The sequence below is a fragment of the Larus michahellis genome, chromosome 17 (assembly GCF_964199755.1).
Source record: "Larus michahellis chromosome 17, bLarMic1.1, whole genome shotgun sequence".
Taxonomy (NCBI): domain Eukaryota; kingdom Metazoa; phylum Chordata; class Aves; order Charadriiformes; family Laridae; genus Larus; species Larus michahellis.
This window is the reverse complement of record NC_133912.1, coordinates 6,670,984-6,692,682: the sequence shown is the minus strand read 5'-3', so window position 1 is coordinate 6,692,682 and position 21,699 is coordinate 6,670,984. Positions and strand designations below refer to the sequence as shown.

General features: G+C 43.3%; 1 protein-coding gene across 2 annotated transcripts in view; it reads right to left on the bottom strand.

Annotated features, from left to right (window-relative positions):
• Positions 1 to 14,281: 14,281 nt before the first annotated feature.
• Positions 14,282 to 21,699, bottom strand: part of SIK2 (salt inducible kinase 2) — a 57,096-nt gene continuing 49,678 nt past the window's right edge. The window contains exons 12-15 of one of the 2 annotated variants that reach the window (XM_074561298.1): positions 21,503 to 21,666; positions 20,315 to 20,431; positions 19,548 to 19,639; positions 14,282 to 17,946 (exon numbers count right to left, since the gene is read on the bottom strand). In XM_074561298.1, coding sequence (XP_074417399.1) covers positions 17,358 to 17,946; positions 19,548 to 19,639; positions 20,315 to 20,431; positions 21,503 to 21,666 — 962 coding nt within the window. In that variant the 3' untranslated portion in view covers positions 14,282 to 17,357. The remainder of the gene's footprint in view (positions 17,947 to 19,547; positions 19,640 to 20,314; positions 20,432 to 21,502; positions 21,667 to 21,699) is intronic. The other variant, XM_074561300.1, reaches the window with a different exon arrangement.

Below are 21,699 nucleotides of genomic sequence, written 5' to 3'. Positions count from 1 at the left end.
TGTCTAGGACATACTCATGGAAGTAAGTGCTATGTGCTCTGAGTAACATGTCAGACCTGGTCCTAAATGAAACAAAAGTGTCTTCAAAAAGTGAAATAAGACAGTAAAGTTGGAGTGATCGGTAGATGGGAATGCCTTTTCCTCAGAATCTGGTTAAAGTCAGATTTTTTTCCCAGTTATATTTTTAAAACCACCTCAAAACTTGAGGTTTTGGATATTTTCTTTTGCTATAAAATAGGGAGTGTTACTTTCTGTTTAAAAAAATATTTCTTTTTACTTTACAGAGAATTTCTATCTTTTGAGGCTGCAGACTTGGTAGTACCGTCTCCAAAATCCCCTCTGAGAGAACAAATTCCTCCCAGAAAACCTTTTAGCCTCACCTGGCTTGTGACTGAGACCTACTTCAAAAACAGGGAGAAGGGCACTACTGAAAACAGAATGCAGCAGCTGATCCTGGCTCCAGACACCCTGGGTGCTTGAACTGCCTGTTGGCAGCAGGAGATCAGATGCTACTAGCTTCTTAAGAAATGTTTTGGCCATTTTTCTTTCAGTTTAGATACAGCCTGAATTGATGTGCTAGCCCATTAACCCCTCACGTACTGTCTTCAGTCCAGAAAAAAACGCTCTATTTCTAGAGCGCTATTGTGTGAAACCCAGCATAACCCAGATCCCGGGGTTCTTGCTGGTTATAGGAAGGCCTTTGCATGGGAACAGTGTGTGTGAGGGCAACATCCTGACTTTTTTCTCAACCAAACCCTAGGTGCTAGCATCACACTCTGAGGGATACTCTCCACAGACGAGGGCATTTGGTACTAAGAAAGAGCCTTTTAGGTGGGTTACATTGTCTCTTCTTGGAGCGCTCCTTTGCGCTTGCTACATACAACTGATTTTTGGATGATGTCAGCCCCACCCCAGTGGCTTTTGCACCAAAAACACCAGAAAATTGTTGCAGGTGTGCAGCAGCCAGGCCAAATGGTGGCACTCCGGGCAGGTGGGCAGCACAGCCCTCAGCCTTCTGTGCTTCTGGAGCACCTGTGCCTGCCTGCCTGGCTGCTGCTAACAAGCCCCCTGATTGCTACCACCTGGGTGGCACTGATTGCTCTCAAGAAGTTTCTCTATGGTTGAGTTGGATTCAGGTAGAGCATGCGGTGACTGTGTGGATTTGCTGGTAACCGGAGGTGTAGAGGTAAGACTGGAAAAGTGAGGGGAATTTGACTGTGAGATGGAGGTATGTTGGGAAGAGGAAGCTCTCTGGGTGGGAAGGGTAGCTGAAGCGTGGCGGAGGGTTTCAAAGGCACAGGCAGGTGCTCTTCTGAGTGAAACAGGTCACCAGCTGGTGTGGTGGCAGGACAGTGAGAGCTGCACCTCTGGTTGCTGGGAGCCTTGTTTGTTCTGTGTAGAGTATGCTGTGTGAGATGTGGCTGGCCTTGGCAAGACGGACAGTGGCTCCCCAGCACCAGAGGCTCCCTGTCACCACAACCTGTGGTGCTGTATTTCTGTATCTTGTATCTGTATTTTGTAATGTGCCTTTGTTGGGCACTGTACAGACTGTAGAGTCCCTGCCCTGAGTGGCTTCTAGCCTTTCCTAGGAGATGCTTCCTGAAAACCTGCAGTCAGATACTGATAGCCACCGCCCTCTGTTCAGGGAAAATAGGATACCCTTGTTTGTGTAGATGACTCGATTTCAGATGTGAGGGTTGCTGTGGAAAAGTAGCCACCAAGTATAGGTCCTGTTTGTTACCAGGTGAAATGTGTAGCTGTTTCCCTTTGTTGCTTTATGACTCAGTGTCTCTGAGTTGCTTAGCGACTTTACAGGAGGTCTGTTGGCCTGTAAAGTAGGGTTCCCTCATCCCCCAGTGATCCAGCTAGGAACAACGGAGGCCACGCGGTACGGAGAGTGCTGTAATAAAGCTGCCAGAAGCTGATGTTGCTTTCCCCTCTGAGTTTTTACAGGCTTATTTTTAGGCCGTTTACAATTAATTCTTTTGTAGGAAAAAAAAAAAATTGCCATTGTGGCTTCTAAGAACTGTTGATATAAAAATCAGCCCTTTTAAAGACTGGTATTCTGGGATGAATACCCCAGGGGAAAACAAAAATCTGGATATGTCATGCCAGGGCTCTAGGCAACATGTTCAAAATAAAGCAAAAATGCATGGGTATTTCTTGCACTTTGTACTTTTTACTCAGCTTCCAGTTCTGAGTTAAGGGTAATACATATGTGAACTGCTTATGAACCCTTGTTTTTTTTGCAGTTGCTGCGTTTATCTTGATCAAATCATGTCATCTGAGTGGGTCAGAAGGGAGCTGGCAGGGCTTCTTGGAGCTCAAGAACTGGTTGCTCAGGGAGCAGATTGTCTTTGTAGGCTCTTTGAAGCAGGTTGTGTGACCTTTCCTGATGGTGATTTTTGGAAAGCCTTCCCCAAAATTCCTGTTGTCATTGTAACTGCTTCTGCTGAAGTGAAGTGAATGGCACTCTAAGTGTTTGCTTTCCAAGTTCATCTTGCTCTATGGAGTATTAAATGCATCAGTTACTTGTCATTCATCAATATTTAGGCTAAATAATTCTGGGGAACTGAGAAACAGCTAATCTTTTTAGACTGGCTGTACTGAATCAGAGCTCTGGCCTCTCTTCGAACATGTGATTACTTTAAATAAACATTAATAAAACAAGGTGAAGTGCTTGGGGTCATAAGAGTGTCTTTGCAGAAAGAGGTTTAAGGGCCTGAGTTACACTAGAAAGACTAAAAGTTAAAGCCATGTGGTTCTACGGGGTGGCCAGGGTCTTGGTTATTTAACTGGAGTTTGACATCAGAGTGATATGTAGTAACCTGAGGTATTAAGAGGAAAGATAGCCTTCTGGCTTCGTGATACCTTGGTTGGGTTTTGTTTGCTGTTGCTCTTGTTAGAGGTTTTCTGGGGAAACAGTAAGTGTGTTTTGACTTTTCACAGACAATGCGGTAAACGTACAGGCTTAACTTCTCCTGTCCAGTTCAGCTTGGTAGGAGCCTCAATGCTTCAGTGCCAGGTATAGCTGCTCCTTCAGGGTACTGCAATCTGTCAAACAGGTTCGGGGAGGAGCAGCGTCCCATGTACATGTGTGCTTGGTTCAGGAGTGCACAGCAGAGTTTGGTTTGACTTGGCCTGACCCAGTCCTTGAGCCAGGCTTCTCTGGAGACACGCAGGTCACTGGAGGTTGCTGGGCTTGGGTCAGTCACAGCATCATCTTGCAGCTGAGGGGTGCTCATGGAGACCCTCAGTGATCTGCTGCTATCTGTTGGAAAAGTGTGATTTACCTTGTGACTAGAAATGGGGAATGCTGAGTTGATATGCCTTGTAGCAATAAGACTTACTGTGGTGTGAGGCCCGTGTGCAGGCATGCTGGCTGTGGGCATATTTTTCAGAGGTTTAGAGCAGGGTGTGCAGAGTGTGCCTGCCTCTCTGTGAGCCTGCCGCTTATGCCGAGAGGGAACCATTTGCTGCTGGACACAAGGATATCTGGTTTGTGCCTCAGTGACTCAGGCTCTAAGCAATTGCTGCCAGATCAGGACTCCTAGTATAGAGCTGTTGGTTTTTTGGGGTTTTGTGTGTGGGTGTTTTTTTGTTGTTGTTGTTTGGTTTGGTGGTGTTTTTTTTTTTTGTTTGGGGGTTTTTTTTTTCACCTTACTGCATCCAGAGGAGTTGGGATCCCTTGGCAGGGGAAATTTGGCATCTATTTCTATTTCCGTCAGCTGCTCTGCAGATTTTCTCTGGCTTGCCTCTGCTCCAGCCATCTTCCTGGGGAATAGCTTGCTCGGTTCATGAAAAGGGTTAAAGCACTTCAGAACCTTCCTTGGCTTTCTGCACTAAATTACCTTAAACTTTTGACAAGTAGGAAGGCCTAGACAGATGTGTTGACATGGCAACCGCTCCAAGGAAACGGCTTGTCAAGAAAGGGGAGCAGCTGGCCTCCCGTCATGACAAGGTACTGCAAGCAGGAATCTGCAGCCTCTGCCCTGGCTGTGCCCCCAGATCTTGCTGTCAGCACCCTGATTAGTGTGAATAATTTATACGTGTCTCTAACAGCCTTTAATGCAGCTGCAGTGACGTGAGCAGTGCTAACAGGACTCAACTGCTAATTTGCTGCATTAATAATAATGTCCTGCCGCTTTTGCTCAGAGCAAGTATATCCAGGGAAGGAGGTTAAAGCCAGGTTTTCTGCTTGGTGGTTCCAGTTGTTGTTCCCCTCTTCACCCCAGACAGACTGATACACTCTCAACTTCCACTCTGCAAAGCTAGGAACCTGGGGTGGGAGTGCATGCGTGAACTCTGACAAGCATGACCACTGGTTTTATCTCCTTTTCTGCATGCTCTGAAGGCAGCAGACCCAGCTTGCTGGAGAAACAGTGTGGCCTAGTGGCTAGGGCGCTGGGCTTGGGTCTGGGAGATGCTGTCCACTCACTTTCCAGCTTTGGCACTCTCTTTCTGAGTGCAGGTGGGGGGATTCTCCCTTTACAGGTTACTTGCCTGCAGTATCTGCTGTTATTGTACCTACCATTTTCTGGGTGCTGACCCTGACAGTATTTGCTGGCCAGCACCGCTGTGCGGTTCACTTTGGTTGCTGTGAGTCCGTCACGCAGACCAGGCTCAGTGGACTGGCTCGTCAAAGGAGAGGACCCCAGGTCTTGCAGAGCCATAAAAGGAAGCTCTGCTGCCTTTGTGGGCGTGTAAGCTCCTGATTCCCCAGATCAGCAGCAAAATGGCCTCTCCAAGTGACTAAGCTGTTAATTGCAAACAGAACAGCCTGTCCTGCAATGGGGAAAGGTTGCCTTTGGTCTCTTCTGAGAGTTTTTGCTATTTGGCATCTGTTTATCACAGTACTTGGCTCTTAGTACACAAACTGAGCAATGGTGCTATATACTGTGCTTTCAAAGAAAGAAATAACCCTGATAAACTCGATGTATTTATTTTTTGTTGGGGGGTGGTGGTCCTGGAGAACATTTACTTCATCTGATGTAGCATTTTCCATGCAAGTAGGCACCTGGGCTTCCCAGACTGCTTTGCTGCACAGTGTGCTCAGCAGGCTCTGTGAAAGGGTAATGCATACCTAGGTGATTTCAGTACGTGGTATTATTTACCCTATTGACGTCAGCAGCTGCACGCTCTCAGCTTCTCTCCACTATAGCAGCCTGCAGGAGACAAGCTGCAGAGAGCTTCTGAACTCTCTAAATGTGCCTAACCTTTCCAGAACTCAGCATATAATTCTCAGCTAAGAAAATGTCCATTTGTGAGTATTTTGGGAACAAACCTCCTATTAGCTTTCTGTGGGCAACTCATTTTGCTCCTATTCTGCAAACCAACACCACATGGATTCTTATCAAAACACTGTAGCCTTTATTTGCTGATAAGTCAGTTCAGCAGGGACTGTTACATAAAACCATATTATGGCGTTTTCCTTGCAGAAGATTACAACATTTAAGTACCTTCTGGAGCCAAGAGATCCCTTCCCAAACCACCATATTTAAATTCTTTCCTAACACTGAGTGACAGCTCTATGGAAAATGGAGCCTTCCCATTAGGGATATTGTATAGAATCTTTGCTGGAAAGCCCTGGAAAAACATACAGATAGAACTTTTGAAATAAACTGGAACGATAAGATCTGCTGTATGAGTCTCCTTTCCCTGAATAGCCTGTTATTGATATCAGTCCTTGTAGAGAAACAAAGAGAAATCAGTGTGTCTCAAGTATAATTCCATTTTCTTTTTAGCAGCAGGTTGGGCTTGGCAGCGTGTTTTGTTCATCCTGGTACTGTCATGCAGTGCTATTGTTGTGTGCTTCAGTCTCACCTTTGATTAAAAACTATGGCTCCAGCAGTTTGGGTTAGAAAAAGCTGCTTTGATGTGAGCTGAGTGTAACTGTAGCAGAGCAGAGCTGTCTGCCTGGGTTTGTAGCCAGTTTTTGAAAGGAGCCGCTGTGGGCCGTGTACTGAACTGCCCCTCTCATCTGTGTAGCTTTGTGTCACTTCCCCCTGGCCTCAAAGGTTCCTGTTGCATGCTCCTGCAGTCTTTGGCTGGTGGGAGAGGGAAGATCCCACACACAGTCTGTGTTAATTAGAAACAGTTGCAGATAATAATGTTGTGGCGATATAGCAGGCCACAGAGTGAGCCTTTATAGGGGGGGAAGGTGATTTTATTTTTAAACAAGCCTGACTTGAATTGCTTACACCCTTGTACCCACATGCTCATGAGCATGTTGCCATGACGTGTATATATTCATGTGGTCGGTTTGGGATTCCCTGCAAAGATGTTGAGGACAGGAATGGTGCCTTAGGGCATCCTGCTTGCTTCTCTGTGGTTATTCTCAGATTGGTGGTGATGTGCAAGTTTTGGATATGCCTTTTGACCCCTTTAGGAGCAGACAAGGTTCAGTTTCTCAATGTTTATGCCCTTCCCGGCCCCTACTGTTTACTCTGTGAACTCCCAGGATTAACTTCTCATCCTTTGTAATATTTGTTGGTTTTCTAACATAATACGCAGTTTTGCTGTTTTGATGTCAGCTTGTAGATAATAGATTATTGGCACTGAATAGTTATCTCTGTTCCTGAAAGTGTAGGCTTGATTTTTCGTTAAGGAACTTTTCTCTTCAATTAGAGGATACTGTGAGCTAGACATGTCTCTTCCCTGGTTTCAGTTTCTACTCTGTTTTGGGATTTTACACTCGGATTAAGCTAAATTTTCTATGTCTGTCTGGATGTCCATGGTTTGTTATAACTGATCTTTGTTCTGCTAATTTTCAACCACTGAGAATCAGAATAACCTGTCCAAATCAGGTTAATATACTCTGTGTGGACTAAACATGATATTCCTTTCTTTATACTTGGAAACCTTAGTCAGTGGCACAATGTTATTCTCTGTATGTTGAGGTGTAGTACACAGATGCTTTGTAATCATCTCCTATAATCCTTAAAGCAGCGGAGGCAGAAACACTCATTATTTTGCAATTGCCATTAACAGTAAGAGGCTGTCATGCCCACCGAGAGAGTGAGCTTCCCCTGATTGGTGAAGCTTTCAAATTGGATCTTTCTTCTTTTCCTCCCCCTCTCTACATGTTTTTACCTCCTTGTTGATCTTCCTGCGCCATTTTTTTTCTTGTGTCTTCCTTCACGTGTGGCATTTGTTTATAAGGAGGTTTATTTGTATTAAATGCTGGGGACTCATCCTTTTATATTTACAAAAGGGCCTTCCCATTTAGCCTGTAGATAGTGGGGGTTTGGGGTGTCAATTTCAAACATGCAACAGAGTCTCTTACTTCTCAAATGAATACTGGAAGGCTCTGTAATCCCTCTGAAAAAGGAATTGCTACCAGACAATATTCATTGCCGTGGGCTGTCTTTGTCCACTTAGGTATAAAATGTACTCGTAAGCGTGCACACCGTCTGACAGCCTGCTGGGGCAGCATGGGGAGGTGACTTGTCTTTGTCTTGCCTCTTCTTCTGCACATTTCAATTTTTGAATTCAATCTCCTGGCACCTGTTTCTATTGATGGTGTTCCACACTGCTACTTAACTTGTTTTTTTCCAGTTATCATGTAAAATATTGTAACATCAGTTCATCAATTTCTCCTTTTCCTGTCTGCCTTCGTCCTGTTGTTTCTGTTGTGCCAAAATAACAACCATTACTAGTTGTTCCATGTGACCCAGGCTGGCTACTGCTTTAGCAGCTACATCTGCCTCCTTTCTCCATTCATTTTCCTGATTCTTATTCCTTTGAGGTTTTGTGTACGTAAATCACAGTTGATTCCCTGTGAGATTCACCCAATTAGAATTTTCTTCTCATCATATTTAAAATAAGCTTTCTGCTGTCTGACCTCCAAACGTGCAATATAATATTCCCATCAGAAAATAATCCAAATCAGCAAAAATCACAGTGCTTTTGTTGTCTTAACTTGCAATTCTCTATACTCAGTTGACCTGCTTGGCAATGTTCCTTGTGTTTTTCCCCATCACGGTCAGGGCTACAGAATTTATGCACCATTTTCCAGTTTGGCACTTTGAATGTCCAGTAGTGGAGGGGGAAAGGGAGGAGAGGGGCATTAATTTCTGCTATAATTTTATATTCAGCCTTAAATCTTCTTCAGTTTCATATGTAGGGTGTTCTTATAAACGATTAAAGTCACACTTTACTCCCTCGTTAGAAAATACACAAATTAAGAGATTAAGTTCTACCCCCTGCTTGTCATATAGCATTGCATTCAGTCACATCCTCTGTAGCAGCAGCTGAATATACTTCCAAGTCACATCTTACATTTCATTCCCTGCTTCAGTATTTGTGAATTCTGATTATCATTAGTCTGTTGCTGTTGTGCCTTTTTGTTTTAACTCTCAGCTTCTGAGAATATTCTCCTCTGTGTCGTGACCCTTTTAGGAGAGCATGCCCTTAAAGACACAAAGAGGATGCCCGTTCTCCCCATTTACTTTTATATAAAGAATTTACACTTACTTACATGTCTGCATAAGACAGTATTTACTAGAATATGCCTCATTGTTAGACACGTTTGCATGTCTGAAACTGCTTTCACAGTCCAATGACCAAGTCCTTTTCTTGGATCAGCTCCTTCAGAAACATCTTATAAATACTTCAAGGGTGGGTGTCGGGAGGATGGGGCCAGGCTCTTTTCAGTGGTGCCCCACAACAGGACAAGGGGTAACAGGCACAAACTTGACCATAGGAAGTTCCATCTCAACGTGAGGAGGAACTTCTTTACTTTGAGGGTGACAGAGCACTGGAAGAGGCTGCCCAGAGAGGTGGTGGAGTCTCCGTCTCTGGAGACATTCAGAACCCGCCTGGACGCGTTCCTGTGCCACCTGCTCTGGGTGACCCTGCTCTGGCAGGGGCTTGGACTGTGATTATTTGCAGAGGTCCCTTCCAACCCTGACCGTTCTGCGAACCTTCAAAGGGGTCACCCACTCTGTCCATCTTGATCTTGGGGCTAAATTATCCCAGTTCTTGCTTTTTTTCTTTTTTTTTTTTTTTTGGGGGTGTGTGTGTGAACATAAACTTAGTTAAGCCTTTTCAGATCTACTAGATAATTTCCAAAATGCAGCCCTCTGCCTCTTAGGATGTGCACATCTGACTTGACTGCCAACTCTTTATTTAAGCAGTTCCAATTTAAGTAGATCCAGCTGCTATTTGATGAGGTGATTAATTGCAAAATGCATACACAATGGTTTTTTTTATTATTATAAGTAATGCAGCCCTCTGCCCAACAGCTCCATTCTTATTTGGAAATAACAGCCATTGAGGTAAAACTGGTTGGTTTGTTTTTCTTAAATCTCCTAAAACAGCATTGGCATAAAGCCTAGCATATGCGTTTCCCTTTTGTGTTGTCCAGCAATTAAGTCTATACACATCCTGCCTGCACCTTGTGTTCTTCTTCAGTTAACATGGAAAATAGTGTGAAAATGTGAGGTCTTAAAAGAGGGGAAAATGTGTTTTCACTTTAAAATAAACTTGATCTCCCTTGCACTCTCATGCCCACGTGCTTACAGGCACCAAAATGTGTGTATCCACATGATCTGGTCAGGATTCCTTTCAATGATGGAGGTGGAGGACAGAGGTGATGCCTATGGCATCCTCTTACATCTCCTGGGTTCTTCTTAGATCGGTGGTGAGATGCTGTGTTTGGATGTACTTTTTGACCCCTTCAGGAGCTAACAGGGATCAGTGTTCTCAATCTGCTTCACTCCTCTACCCCCCGCTTATTCTGTGAGCTGTCAAGATTAACACACCATGTGCTGGGATCTGAATGTCCTGTTAATCTAGATGCCACCTACACCTGCTATTCTTAAAGCCCTTCTCCCACACTTTGTTCCTTTCGGTGCTTTCACACCTGGATGTTCCCATTCATTCTCCATTCACATCAGCCTTTGTGTTTATGTCACGCTTCTCTAGACAGTGGGCAGCAGGAGGGGAATAGTCCCATCATCTCGTGGAGGCTGAGTTGAGAAGGGGTAAAGGAGAACTGAATCTAGAAATCATGTGGTCCCAATGAAAAAGGGATAGGTCAATCAGGAGATAAAACCTCCAAAGTCTCTCTTGTGGCCTTAGGCAGTGGCTTGCACTGGCTTAGCCTGGCTTGCATACTGCTCTTCAACTTCAAGCTCTGCTCTGTTGATTGCATTTGCCACTGCACAAGGGCTAGATGAAGGTATGCTCAGCAGTAGGTATGAAATAAATGTGTTTGGGCTGCAGGGTATTGGTCCTGTCAAGAACAGGAGCTGGTGAAGCACTTATTATTTCAGAGCTTGCTTTTATGGGCCTGATGTTTTGCTGTGGGAGAAAGTCTGCCTCTTGGGAGGAGCTATCTTGTATTTGGAAAGGAACTGTCTTGTATTTGCATGCAAACAGTCCTGTGCTGGCTGTTGCTGTAAAAGAGATGAATCCTGTCAGTGCTATAATGTTTGGCTCCAAGTGTCACAATTCCCTAACATGTAAGCGAAGTGCAAACCAGCATGGGTGTTGTGTGCAGTCTTTGTATGTAGGTGGTGGAGGGCTCGACACAAGCTGGGAAGAAGCATGGCTGTGATGCGGAGTATTCCTCTGGGCAGCAAAGGACTGGGCAATGCTGTTTGAGCACGATGCAGAGCTCTGCAGCTTGGCTATGGTGTTTCAGATAATCCTGAGGTAGCATCTCAGCAGGGGGAGACTTTTTCTTCATCAGGCAAACCTGCTCTTGTATCAGGAAATTGGCCAACTCTGTTTTGCAGCTGTGTAGGTGCGTCCTTCCAGTGCCCAAGCCAGTATAGCTCCTGGTAAAAGCATGTAGCCTTGTTGCTGTTTACCTATCCAAATATGCAAATCTGCCTGTACTAGCGGGAACAGTGTCTAGGTTAGCTGAAGCCTTGCAAGACTACAGCTGTTGGCTGTACCACTGTTGGAGCTTTTCTGGCAGTATGTCTGCATTCTGGCCTGCAGAAGTCCTTCCTGCTCTGTATGTGCAAAGGTATCAGGTTTTTGCAGTGTGGGTCGGGGTTTGTGTCTTTTTGAGCTGTCATTGAGAGTATTTGCTGTCTGGGGCTATCTAGTCCTGCAGCCCTCTACTAGATGCTTGCCTTTTCCCTCTTTCTAATGCACCAGTTCTTTTACGGGCTTTCTCTCCACTCTTCCTTCAGCTAATCTTCCCCCCTCACCTTCCCTTTGGTTTGCTCTATACCAAAAGGACTTGGGGATGAAGCTTTTTAAGGCTTATCCTGAATGTGTTTAGGACTCTGGTGCAAGGTGAACAGAGGCTGAAGCTCACGTCCATAGAGATGTTATGCACTGAATGCAGACAGTTTTACAGCTACAGTCAGACTGTAAAAGCCTAATCATCAGAGGAGATGTCTCTGCGTTCTGCTTTCACCCCATGCATAAACTGTGCTGATAGTCGGCTTCTACCTCATGTGTATTGTGTTCCAGTGACAACCTTGCTGCTGATCCATCTGCCAGGGACTTAAACGAGCACTGTCAGCCAGTTAACGCTGAAAAGGAAAGCTCTGCTGGCTTGAGGCCCAGCAGAGAAATGCTGTGCTCTGCAACTCTGCAAAGGATTTAAAGGCTCTGACCTAGTCTGTAAGTCAGAATTTATCCCAGTGAGGGGGAGGGCTTTCTCTTGTCTCCACTGGGATAAGGAGGGCTTAGCCTTTGCCTCTCGGGGTGGGGGAATGGGAGGGGAGCGTCTTCCAGGCAGCTTGTAAGGTTAGTTGAGGTAACCCCTTATGGTGTGACCTTCTCTGGCTTTGCTGTGATTGCTAGCAGTGAAAGACTATGTCTGTATGGGAAGTGCGTTTGTATTCTTTTTTCCTGTCCTGTGTGTAGCCTGTTTGCGGTGCTGTTGGGGAAGGAAGGAGTGACTAACAGTCCCTGTCTCTGTGCAGCTTGAGTCATCCTGCGATCTCTGGCTGACGTCTCTGGTTAAGCAGGGCATGCAGGCAGATACAGTGCTTCACCCTTCTTGCTTGGATCACTGCCCAAGACTGTATCAGGAGTTTTAGGAGTCAGCAGAGAAACTGCTGTGGGAAAGCAGCCATGAGAGAAGCGTCAAATGTGTCGAGCTTGGTGTAGAGTTAAAGCACAGCATTACTGGTGTCCTGTCCAGGTGTGTAGTCTAAAGGTTTCTTGGCACATCTGATTCACGGGAAGGTGGAAGATGATCAGTCAGTTGGTTGGTACTGTTACAAATCAAGCTACTAATTCTGTAGCAAGGTATTTTGTGTCCCAGTGCGTCATACTAACTGCTCAGCTGCAGCTGTTCATGGCCAGTTGTAGTTGAGGTCGCTGCACAAATGCAATAGGGACAGCAGTTTATGTGTGGGAGGACAGGTGAATCTGCTGGGTACAACACTAATTTTCACTCGACATCTGTGAGCATCACACTTCCAATAGGAAGGGTTCAATAAATGCTGAGGATCACAAGAGTGGTGCTAGTCATGTTGAGAAAAGAGCTATCGAGATTTTTTTCACATAGACACACATTTCGTGACCTTTTGTGTCACGTAACTGTTGCAGTCCTACGGAAGAACTATAATGTTTTCCTTATGTTTGGTAGTTATCTTCTGGTCTCTGACACTCCCTCTGTGAAGAGCATGGCATTTTGCTTTTCCACAGAGCCTCTTCTGGAGTTGCTCATTCTCTCTGTGAATGTAAACTTCCTGCCTAAATTACCAGAGAACAGATGTGGTTCACTTTCAGTTTTCACCCTCGACAGGACAGTAGTGTTGTGCTTCAAGCAAAAGAGTAAGATGATTTTCTTCACTGCTGTTGCTTATAGTTCTAGAGGAAAGCAGCCTCTCTTCTAAGAAGAAAGTCCTAGATTGTCTTAGGCTTAGTCAAAGTAAGCCTGTTACACCTCAGGTCAGGGTAAAAGGTTTTAATGAAAGTAGTTAACAGGATGCAATTCATGGATATCTGTCTTGTTCTATTCTTGGGAGTGGGGCTTTTGTTCTCAGGAGGTCTCTTACAGGCCAATTCAAACTTGCTGTCTGAGCAGAGAAGGGGAGAACAGAAAACATGCGTAATTTATTGGTTCTAATTCCACAGAATAAAAGTTTTCTCCAACTACGCCTAATAGTTTTTGATCTCATCTTAAGTAATTTTGAATGAGTCTTCTGTTAATGAAAGTGGAAATCTTCTGGCATGAAGTTTTCTAGTCTCTACAAAAGAGTGCAGCGTCCCATGCAGTGCCTTGATTCTCTGGTCTGCCTTAAACTCTGTGTCTATGTGGACTGCAGAAATACAGACTCGTGGCAGTTGGTAGCATAACTAGCTCAGTAGAACCTAGTTGTAATTTATTGTTGCATGAGTAGTAAATGCTTTTTTCCAAAAAGCTTTGGAAAGCTACTCATGCAACCGTAGCTTTTTTTTTTTCTTGTCCCAAACTGCTTTGCATTGCAGAGCTGCTCAAATATTGTAGAGAATGTACAGAGAAGGAATGTGTTTACAGCTAAAGATAATGTGTAAAGCTAGAATAGCAGGTAAGCAGATCTTTCTTGTGGACACAATCTCATTTTAATTGTACTTGATGTAACAGGAGACAGACAAAAAAAAAATCTAACCTCAAGAAATTTCATAGTAACTTTGGAGTCTCAGGGAAACTGTTCCACTATGATGCCTAAAAGAAAAAACTCATTTCTTTCTGCGAGGTACTAATTCTGAGCCCAAGCAGCTCCCTCTGTAAGTGCTTTTTCTGGTCAAATCCAGGCTGGTACTTCTCAGTGGAGCATGGGATGACATGATGGCATGCTGTGATTATGTTCCTAGGGAAATTATGACGGAGTCCCTCCGGCAGTACTCAAACTTCCCTTCACGTGCTGTTCCTAGGGTCTAGCATTATACGATCAGCATTAAACTGCTTTCGTGTCACACGTTGGACAGTGTATACCAATTAGTGTGTAAAAAAATGTCAAAACTGATAGTACTTTTGAGAATAACTTTCCTCTTTCAAAGTCAAGGTGATACACCACTGACAGATGAGCTTGCCCGAGTTGGAGGCATGCTCCTGAAGTGTTTGACATTCCATAGCATAGCAGACAGTAAAGAAATGGAGCTCTTTTGTTGAAGCTATTAGGATGCTTTGTCCATTCATATTTGCCTTCAGAAGTCAGTGGAAGCTAGTACCCTAAGTATGTCAAAATGATAGGAAGCAAACTTCAGTCTAGAAAATTCAGCATTTGCAGCAGACTTCCACTTTCTTTTTTTTAACCTCAATATAATACATAAAGAGGCTGCTAAGAACACAGGGGCAGGGTCTGCTTTAGCTCACCAGATATTTAAAAATCAAATGCACATATTCTTTATTTTGTATTAATACACTGTAATTGCATTACAGAGTCCAGCATATCAGTTACATGTAAATACTACAGATGAACTTGCCAAACTGGAGCTCACAAAACTAGTGCATTTATCCCAAAGCAGAGACTAAACCCTCTAACTCCTTAAAAAAATACATTAAAGAACGTACCACACACACATATTGCACTTTTCTCCATATGAAATTTTTACCCCATATACATCACACCAAAGTCTCTTCAAAGGAGTCTGTAATATGAGATAATAAAGCTAATAATTACTCTAACAGTAGTGTACACAGTTAGACATAACAGATTTGAACAAAAAACCCACTTCAAAGTAGTACGAAGTGGTACCCAATGGATACTCTGCCTTGTTAGAAGCCTTTTATTCTAATTGGCTTAAAGGAAATTACATGAAATGTTAAATATGGTTTTGCTTGAGGGGAAGGGTCAGTCTAACATACATTAAAAAACACTGTAGCTTCCCCCTTACCAGCACTGCAAAGCTCAAATGAGCTTAGACTAGTTGGCACATCCTGATAAATGAACTGCAGCACTGAAGAACGGAACTATTTTTATCTTAAGAGTCCCAAAATGTACAGTATCCTGGAGTTGGATGTGGAAGGAAGTGGTTATAGTTATGGCAGTAACCCAGTTCCTGGAGCAGAACTAGGCCTGTCTCCATAGGTGGTGTGTGTCCTGTTAGCAGTTTTCACTGCATAGTTCCTTGAGCGCTTGGTCAGATATTAAAATTCTAGAAAGTGTTATGCTGTGGGGTAGGGAGAAGGAATGAAAGGACGGGACTCTGTGTTGCCTGTTTTTTTTTCCCCAGTAGTGAAATGCCTGGCCTGTTACCCTGCAGTGTTTGTCAAGCTGTTTCCCGTCCCTTTGTTAGTCACTTAAGGTGTCATAGGGGCTTCCGTGTTCCACAGCTACTTAGTGTGTCAGATGGGTTTCCTTTTGAAGGGAAACCACACAATAAAAATCTTTTCTATCTCAGCTATTTAAAATGGAGCTTTCTAGCCTTCTTAATCTTGCATCACGTAGGTAGTGTATGAATGTGATCCCTGTTCTTTAAACTCTCCTTTGCTCATGCCTTGAGAATCACTAATATCAGAGGTAGAAGCTGAGCACTTATGGATTGAGTCCAGCTGCACAACTGGACCAGTATCAGAGCAGGCTACATAGCAACAGGAGTTGCCTCTCTAGTTGTAGTATACAGGAAGCAAGGTGCCTTCTGTCAGTTTTTAAACCCTTCCCTGCTTCACACAGCCTACAATGCAGTGACTAAAGTCCTACTATTCCACATTTAAATGCGGTCTTATTGCTATAAATACTGGCTGATTATCCACCTTTCTACACCCTCATTATTTTTAGTATCAAAGACCTTAGCTCACCAAACTTTCCAGCAAACAGTGGTGCTTTCTACGTATGTGATCAGCACCGTTTCTCTGCCATCCTTTGTGCTTTAATGAATCTGCATTTGTGCTTAATGTGTTTGCTCAGAAAAGGGCTGAACTGTCTAGCTGTCAGTCTTGTTTGCCTGTCATCCTGTGATGTCCCACAATACTTAAAGGCTAAAGACAGAACCCAAACTAGAGATCTAAACTTCCTGCAGATTCCTAAACAGTCCTTCTATGACTCGCATTTCATGACTGAAAGTTCTGGAGACGCAACTGCTTGTTGAGTTTAGTATTTCTTGAAATGGTTGATACATCAACAGTTTGTGATGCTAAATATTGCTGTAATACTTTCAATGTTACATATACACGAGCAGTCAAAACACTAGAAAGTTAAACATTATGTTCCACATGGTGGAACGTGTGCTCTGAAGGGACTTTGGCTGTAGCAAGGATATAAATGGGGTATTGTCTACTTTCTTCAGAAAAAAAGCATATAGGCTGATAAAGAACTGAAAAAGGCACAGCACTATCACTTCACAGGGGTTTTTTTAAGCTCATTGTTTTTATCCTTAAGTTCTAAAACCCTAAATAATTGTCCAAATATACAAAGCTCAATAAACCACCAGCAACACATACTGCAAATTCAAAACACAGTTTGTTTGCTTGTTTTCAAAATGCAACAGAAGGACAGATGGATCCTTTCCAGTGATTGGAACTTCCCCAAGACAGAGCCCTCCACAAAAGGCCTCCCTGCAAAAACGGTTGATTTCAAAAGCTACCCAGGTGGATTTTTTTTTTTTTTAATGCCATTGTTTGCAGCTCTTGATTTTTCTCATGGTACTTCTTACCTTCTATCACTGTTAGCTAAGGCTTTATCCTTTAGTATTCTGATTTCCACCCAGAGGTCTGTACAAACCGCTGTGGTGGCCTGTGTCAGTTCCAGGTATCTTTTGACAACGTAAAGATGTCACTTAGCAGAGATCCAAAAGCTTCCCTTAGCGGACCATTAAAAGTTCCTTGGCAGGCTTGAGAAATACTGTTTGCTTGCTAGGAGGAGGAAGTGGCAGCTGTCTGAGATGCCTGGTGATCTCAGAGACTTACCATGGAGTAGTTCCAGATCAGTAGCTTAACCAGCAATTGGATGCCAAAGTGCAACTTTCCTTTAATTCCACCTTGCACTACTGTTTTGAGAGTATTACAGTTGCCATCAGCACAGACCCAAATCTACCCTGAATTTCAATGAAAACTATTGCTTTTATTGCCAAGAAGTACAATACAATGTACACTCATTCTTGTTTCTCCAACTGAATGTTAGATGAATGCTGACAAACTCCACAATCTTTTTAAAAGGGGCTATTTCCTTCCTCTAAAATTTAATATTTTCTTTTTTTTTTGCCTCCTTCTATGCAAACTAGTTCTTTGTGGGATGAAACTGCACTGTCTGTTCTCTAGCCCCTGCCACCAGCAAGAGGAGCTAGTGGCCAAACACTTCTTACCACCGCCCACTTTTCGTCCAGTCAGGTGGATTTTTAGTTCCCCTGTTAATTCAAGGGTCGAAAAATTACCATGAACTTTTGGGTAGGAAGAAAAAACAAAAATTCACATGCTTCTCCATTAATTGTCTTCCACTTATGGTAGTCACCTTATGGTATTAATTCACCAGGACATAGCCGCTGTGCTGGGGATCTACAGTCTCCATCATTTCACAATCAAAGAGTCCAGGCAATTCTGAGAGGGTTAACGCATCATAGTTTGACTGGGACTCATGAGCTGCTGAGCTGCTCTGGCTGTCAGGCAATGCTACACTGCTCTGTTGTGCTGGGTCCATGGAATACTGGCACTGGTCTGGGTAGTCTGGCTCAGAAGAGGCGACAACAGGCAATTCACAAGTCTCATATGAATATTGTAAGGACTGTGGTGGCTGCTGCACCTGAACTGGTGATGACAACCGTGATGAGCTGGTGATCTGGGAGGGTGGCAGCGGATCCAGCTGTACCTTCTGGTATTGACTGAGGAAAGGGTCATATTGCATTTGTTCTGAGGAAGGCTCCATCACAGGGCTCAGAGGCTGCTGCAAGCTGAACTGGGCTGATTGCTGCTGCTGCTGCTGTTGTTGCTCCTCCTGGCATGAAAGTGGCAGTTGACTTGACCTCGGGTATGAGCTCTCAGCTATTTGCATTTGGTTAAAATAGGCCTGTAGCTGGGACTGCTTCTGGAGAAAGAGTCTCTTCTGATGCAGCCTGAATCAAGGACATAAACAGCAATTATTTTTGTCTTTTGAAGTGTTAAGGTGCTAGCATGAGTCCTGCATGCTAGTCACTCAAACAGTTCCAGCAGGGACTGAGGTACACAATTGGAAAATTCCGGGGCAATCTTGTGTATTAAATTTCACAGCGCACCAGAATCTTTACCTTTCAGCAAATGTGCAGAGACTGAGTTTGTAGACCTCTTTGATAACCTTTTTAATCGCCTAGTGATTTTTTCCTGTGCAGTTGAGTTAATCCCATGCATTGTTTAATTTTGTTTGCTAAGAATAAGATGCATTGTATGAGTATTAAGCCTGCTATTCAGTGCTCTGTGGAACTTGGGAGCTGAAGACTTGAGTATTGCTGGCTACTAATGGAAATGAACAAAGTCTCCTTCCCCACCGTATTTTCTCTGAACTGCACTGTTCCCTATGAACTTTTATGAAACTCCAAGGTTTTTGACTCTTTACAAACAGTACGAAATTACATGCAATGCAAGGTTATAGGTACCTTTGACAAATTCCAGTGATATGACAGAGTGGAGCTCTCCGGCCAGCCAATTCCCAAAGCATGCAGAAATAGGAAACCTACTACTGACGCAAGGAGACTGCATTCAGAAAAAGAATCTATTGCTTCTCCCAGCTTATTTCTCCTTGCAGACTTCCTATTCTTAAAAGTAGTACAGAAGTACACCAAAGGTGCTCTCAATACTGTTAGTTAAATTCTTGATTGGGATTAATCAACTCTACAGTTGTCAGGAGTGGCCATAAACTAGAAAGTAATATCAGATTGCATGCTTTCTTGAAATCAAGTGGCATTTTTATACCCCTGTTCCTCAGTCTTTTTGTTCTAGACAGCATGTAGGTATGTTATTTTCCTTCCTCTTTCTGTGATTCTTTTGCAAAACTCAGTAACTGTCTTCAGTATCTATCTTGCTTACTTGTTTGATTACCAAATTAAGAGCTCATAAAGAGCTTACAGCCCTTTAACTTGGCAATTAAAATCTTGTCTGCTATAATACATACAGTTATGAGGGGACACTTCAAATCTATTCACTCTTTACTGTAACTTTTTCAGAGGAGGGTCACTTCTAAACTGATCTTGTTATTACAAGAAAAATTTGATTTACTTTACTGTAAAATTATTGGGTCATGGGAATGAGACAAAATACCTAAATGACTGCAGGGCTTCCCAGCAGGCAGAAATACATGTTTGCTGAATACTGCAGTCTGTAGGTTATAAACAAGGGGTGGTTGGGAGGATGAGGGTGAAATTAAGTACAACAATGTAAGTAGTAGGGTAGCTTCCTCCTATGCTTCTATACACCCATCAGTACTAAATGTAGCATGCAGGTATTTGCAGTTTACCTGCACCCTAGTAGTGTTAGCTGATAAAGAGCTCGTAGCACAGAAATTTGTAAACACGTGGCAGGACTGTTGTCCTTCTTTTAATACAAGGACTGTGCCCTTACAAATTTTAAAGTGAAGCTTTCCTTTCTCAAAGAATTTCTAAATGGGCAAAGATTGTTCTAGTTCTTTTATTACTCTTAAGAGCAAGAATAAATAACTTATTTGAATAGCTTGAAAGCTTCTTACCTGTGCTCCTGTAACTGCTGTTCCAGACTCCGGGGCAATTCTTTGCAGTATAGCTGGCACGTATTCTGAGCTTTTGATAGTAGAGTGGGTTTCTGCAAGAAAAGCAGTGCTGTTTTAAATTGCATTTGATATAACGCATTAGTCCAGAAAGCAAGTGAAAGAAGACCGACTACCCTTATGATAGTGTAACTGCCCAGCTCCATTTTCAGTACCTGTCAATAGAGCTACTTTCTAAAACCACAGCCACTACTGCTTATTGGCTTCTAACCCTTAGACAAAGAATATCTTTGCATGATAGATCATACCATAAACATCCATAGAAAGATTTCTTCCCAAGTGAAAGAGAAGCTGCAAGCTGGGAAAAAGTTTTTTATAAATAAAGCTATATGAAAATTGGTTTAAAAAAAAAAGAAAAAGGTGGTGGTGGTGGAACAGTAAGGCCCAGGGGGTCAGAAGTGGCTCCTCAGATGCTGATGCATAACATTTATGGGGTGCAACATAATCGGTACTCACTAGCAGTTACTTCAAATTGCCTTAATAACACTACACAGTAACAGACTGAGTAGGAAACCAGCAGTAATATAGTATACTTTTTGCATAATTAGGGTCAGTGTCTGACAAAAGAAAAATACAGCATAATTTCAAATTCAGCTGTTCTCCGCTAATTTAGCCTTTGACTGATTTTTCCTGAGTAATAAGATCAAGAAGGCTAGTCTGCTGTGTAGTAACAGCAGCTGTTTTAATTCAGTGGAGGGGAGGTATGGTACCTGGAGCCTGTGTTGTAAGTACTGTGTTTCTAAACTCTGCCGTCTGGATACTAATGGGGGATGTGCACCATTAGGGAAAGCAGATGCAGCTTCCTGCTGCTGCTGAGATGCTTCCTCCTGCAGAGAGAAGAGGAACAAGTTTCATCCCCAGAAAAGGCTTTTCTGCCTCAACCCTTTCTTTAAGGATTTCCCCTGACAAAGGTTTCCTAGCTGCCATATGGACTGGTCTCTGGTGTCACTCACCAGTTTCACTGTATGGTGAGGAGCCTAAATTACAAAACTTTGTACTATCTGTGCTGCCAAAGGGCAAGAGCTTACATCTGTAACTAAAATGATACTATATATAAAATGTATTTTCTGACTTGCCCTCTGAAATAGTACATGTACAGTGTTAGAAAACTGTGCAAACTCTAAATGTGCTTTTGTGCAGCTCTGATTGCACAGCTTCAAAAAGCAAAGTGAAAAGCTTTCAATAGTGGTGGAGAGGAATATGCAGAGAGTAATCATCTCTTGCAAGCTGGAGAGTGCTGATATGGGAGGGGAGTGAATTGTTGTCATGAGAATACCATGAGCACTGCGGCGTGTTTACATCAAGCGGGAGATTCTTGTGAAAGCATTACAAGTTTGTGGTTGTCAGAACTGAAGTTTTCCAGCAGTCAGAAAGTAACAGCTGCAGCTTTAAGAACAGCAGACTTCCTCTGGTGCTTAGAGTGCCTGTGTACATCTTACCCATTCTGTTCCTGGGGTTTAACAGAAACTTACTATTCCTCTTTGCTGTGACCTGTTCCATTTGAAACAAGTAACTAGGGAGCTGGTAGAAGCTATTTAGCATTTCACTACGCAGATCAGGCTAACCATTATCACTTGGCTTTTGCACTAACAATTATACCAGACCAACTCCAACAGGGAAAGATGTTACTGGGCTTTGTTAAATCTAAATCATCCTTCACATTAAAAGCAATAATAAAATGTTGTATTCAGAAAGCTAACAATGCCTTCTCACTGACACCATGAGGATGGTAAAGGCTAGCCTGCAAATGCCCATTCTCTATTCTGCAGAAGACAGGAGAACAGGGAATTTTAGCTGTGAATTAGCTCTTCTCAGATCTCCAGAACACCTTATCCTCTCCTTATAAGTCCCAAAGCATGAAGATCTGAAAGATGGAGCTTGATTTCTGATTTAAGTACCTGAGGAGGACTGTTAATGAGGTCCTGCAACTGGGTGGCAGTTGATGCCAGAGAAGGTTCTTCTTCAGATCCCATCTGTTCATACAGCAACTGGACTTTGTTCAGTTCCAGGATTCCTTTGGTTCGTGCCAGATTCTGGAGGTGCTGTCTAAATGCTACAATTCCTGGAGAAGAGTTGAACAAAATCCTTGTCAGAA